Source organism: Pundamilia nyererei, unplaced genomic scaffold (genome assembly GCF_000239375.1).
Source record: "Pundamilia nyererei isolate P.nyererei 1_Seehausen unplaced genomic scaffold, PunNye1.0 scaffold00244, whole genome shotgun sequence".
In the NCBI taxonomy this organism is placed as follows: Eukaryota; Metazoa; Chordata; class Actinopteri; order Cichliformes; family Cichlidae; genus Pundamilia; species Pundamilia nyererei.
Window position 1 is genome coordinate 61,094 of NW_005187645.1, and position 2,195 is coordinate 63,288.

A 2,195-nucleotide genomic window follows, 5' to 3' on the forward strand; every position below is an offset into this window, starting at 1 on the left:
GGGGGGGGACCCAGCAGTATTGGCTTAGTTTAAGTAACCAAAAGAATATTTGGCTGTCAGTAGATGCTTACTATAAGACATTAGCAAATATTTACCTATTAGATTTTAAAAGTGGCCCCCAGTGCTCATTAGATTGCATCAACAACCAGCAGGTACATGTAACCATTTTATTTACAGGTATTTACTGGTTAGCTGCTAACTAAAACGGTTGCCACTAACTCAAATAACACCATCACTCATATGTAGCTACCAGTTGCTAACCAGTATCTGCTACTTACATGCAACAAAGGCCAGCAGTGATTACCTTTATCTACTAATAGCAGCCACTAGCAGACGTTAACAGCCACTAGAAGTTCCCATGTAGGAGTTGTCACTGTTATCTATAAGTAGTCACAGCTGCTAAATGAAATACTAGCCACCAATAGCTGTGGTACAAGCAGCCAACTAGCCACTTCCTGTGGCCTCGGTCTAAAAGTCAACCTATGGTCGCTAGGGAAAAAAAGTGTGTATTTCCTGAATGGTTGGTGAGTGCTTGTTGGCTGTTAGGTCACAAAGTCTGTCATAAAGAAGGTGCTGCACCAGAAAACCTCCATAAGACTCTTTTGGTCACTAACAGACTGCTATGTTAGCCAAGAGTTTGCATACATAGTTCACGGTTTACCATCAGATAAATGCTTTGTCTTACTGCTGGACCCAACGTGTATAAGAGGCTCCAACTTTTACTAGTAGGTGACCGGTCTCTGTTTCCAATTTCACTAGTGGGTTATGAACTCTTGATGAGTATTTGCAGATAAGTTGGCTTATTACCTGAAAACTGTGAGTCACTGCGGTAATCTGGTACCCACCAAAGCAACTTTTAGGAGGTGTTTTGTGCAGCACCCTCTTTGTGATTAATTTCACAAAGCAACTGCCAGAAACTGCTCGCCAACTGGTTGAAGACTACATATTTTTGGGGTTGGGGATCTCTGTCCCTATGTGATTGTAGCCACAAGCAGATACAAGTAACCATTCCTTTTGAAATGATATCTATACAAATAGTCATAAATAGTTACAAATAGTGTTTAAAATATATATATTTTTTATCAACTGCATGATATGAGTAGCCATGAAAGCTTACAGTACTCTATGTACAAATAACCAGCAGCTGGTTACTATCAAATAATCTCACTGAACGGTTACCACCAGGTTACTAGTGTGTAGTGGGTTATCACTGATTAATTTGGCCAATCACATCACATTTCAGAAAGAGTGTGTGGGACCAGGCGGCCATCCAGCCCCGCCCATCCGAGTGTGACCAGGAGGCTGCATGAGTCCCTCGCTGCTGATTGGTCCATGGTGGAGCCCAGCGCAGGGTGAGTGGGAGGGGCTCAGCTCGCTGCATCCAACTGTCCACAGACAAGGGTACTGACTGAAAACACACACAGATAGTTCATTTAATCTGAAAAACCAGTACATTTACCATTTAAAGCTGTGGGATGGGTTTCACCTGGAGCTGTGAGGAGGAGGAGGCTGTGATGAAGGGGCGCTGCTACTCAAGGGAATGGAGGCAGAGGAGGGTGAGGAAGAAGATGAGGTGGGACGAGGGGAGGAGGTGCTCCAGCCATCAGATATCACCTGAACACCTTCGGAGAGACACACTGAGAGCACACAAAGAATCCAGAATTTAGAAACTGCTGTGTTCATTCAATATTGAGTAAAATATTGAATAAAAACCAAAAGACTTAAACAAAAGATAGGATTTTGAACACAAAACAAAAATCTGTAAAATGTACTTTTTTGCTAAATAAGAGTAAATATATATGTATGTATATATATATAATATATATATATTTATATTTATATATTTATATATACACACACGTGTGCATACACACATATATATATTTATATGTGTGTATGTATGTGTGTGTGTGTGTGTGTGTGTGTGTATATATAAATATATATAAATATATATACACACACACTCTGTATGCAATTTCTTTCTTTCTGTAGGAGCATTTCTATGACATTCAGAGCAACAAAGGTTTTCTTGAGTGGCGTATCAAGACTGTGCAACGTCAATCCAAACCCCCCACTGCATCACAGAACAGAGTGGAACTGAAAGGAGGGCCCACATCACGAAGGAAGTTTGGTTTCACTAATGACCAGCAAACAAGAGATCAATGTATGGAAGCCATGTCTCTTCTTCATCACAC

The 2,195-nt window shown here is 40.9% G+C and overlaps 1 protein-coding gene across 1 annotated transcript in view; it reads right to left on the reverse strand.

Annotated features, from left to right (window-relative positions):
* Window positions 1-1,482: 1,482 nt before the first annotated feature.
* The window catches only part of tbx19 (T-box transcription factor 19), a 12,716-nt gene continuing 12,003 nt past the window's right edge, over window positions 1,483-2,195 (reverse strand). Inside the window, exon 7 of the mRNA XM_013914985.1 lies at window positions 1,483-1,637. Coding sequence (XP_013770439.1) covers window positions 1,483-1,637 — 155 coding nt within the window. The remainder of the gene's footprint in view (window positions 1,638-2,195) is intronic.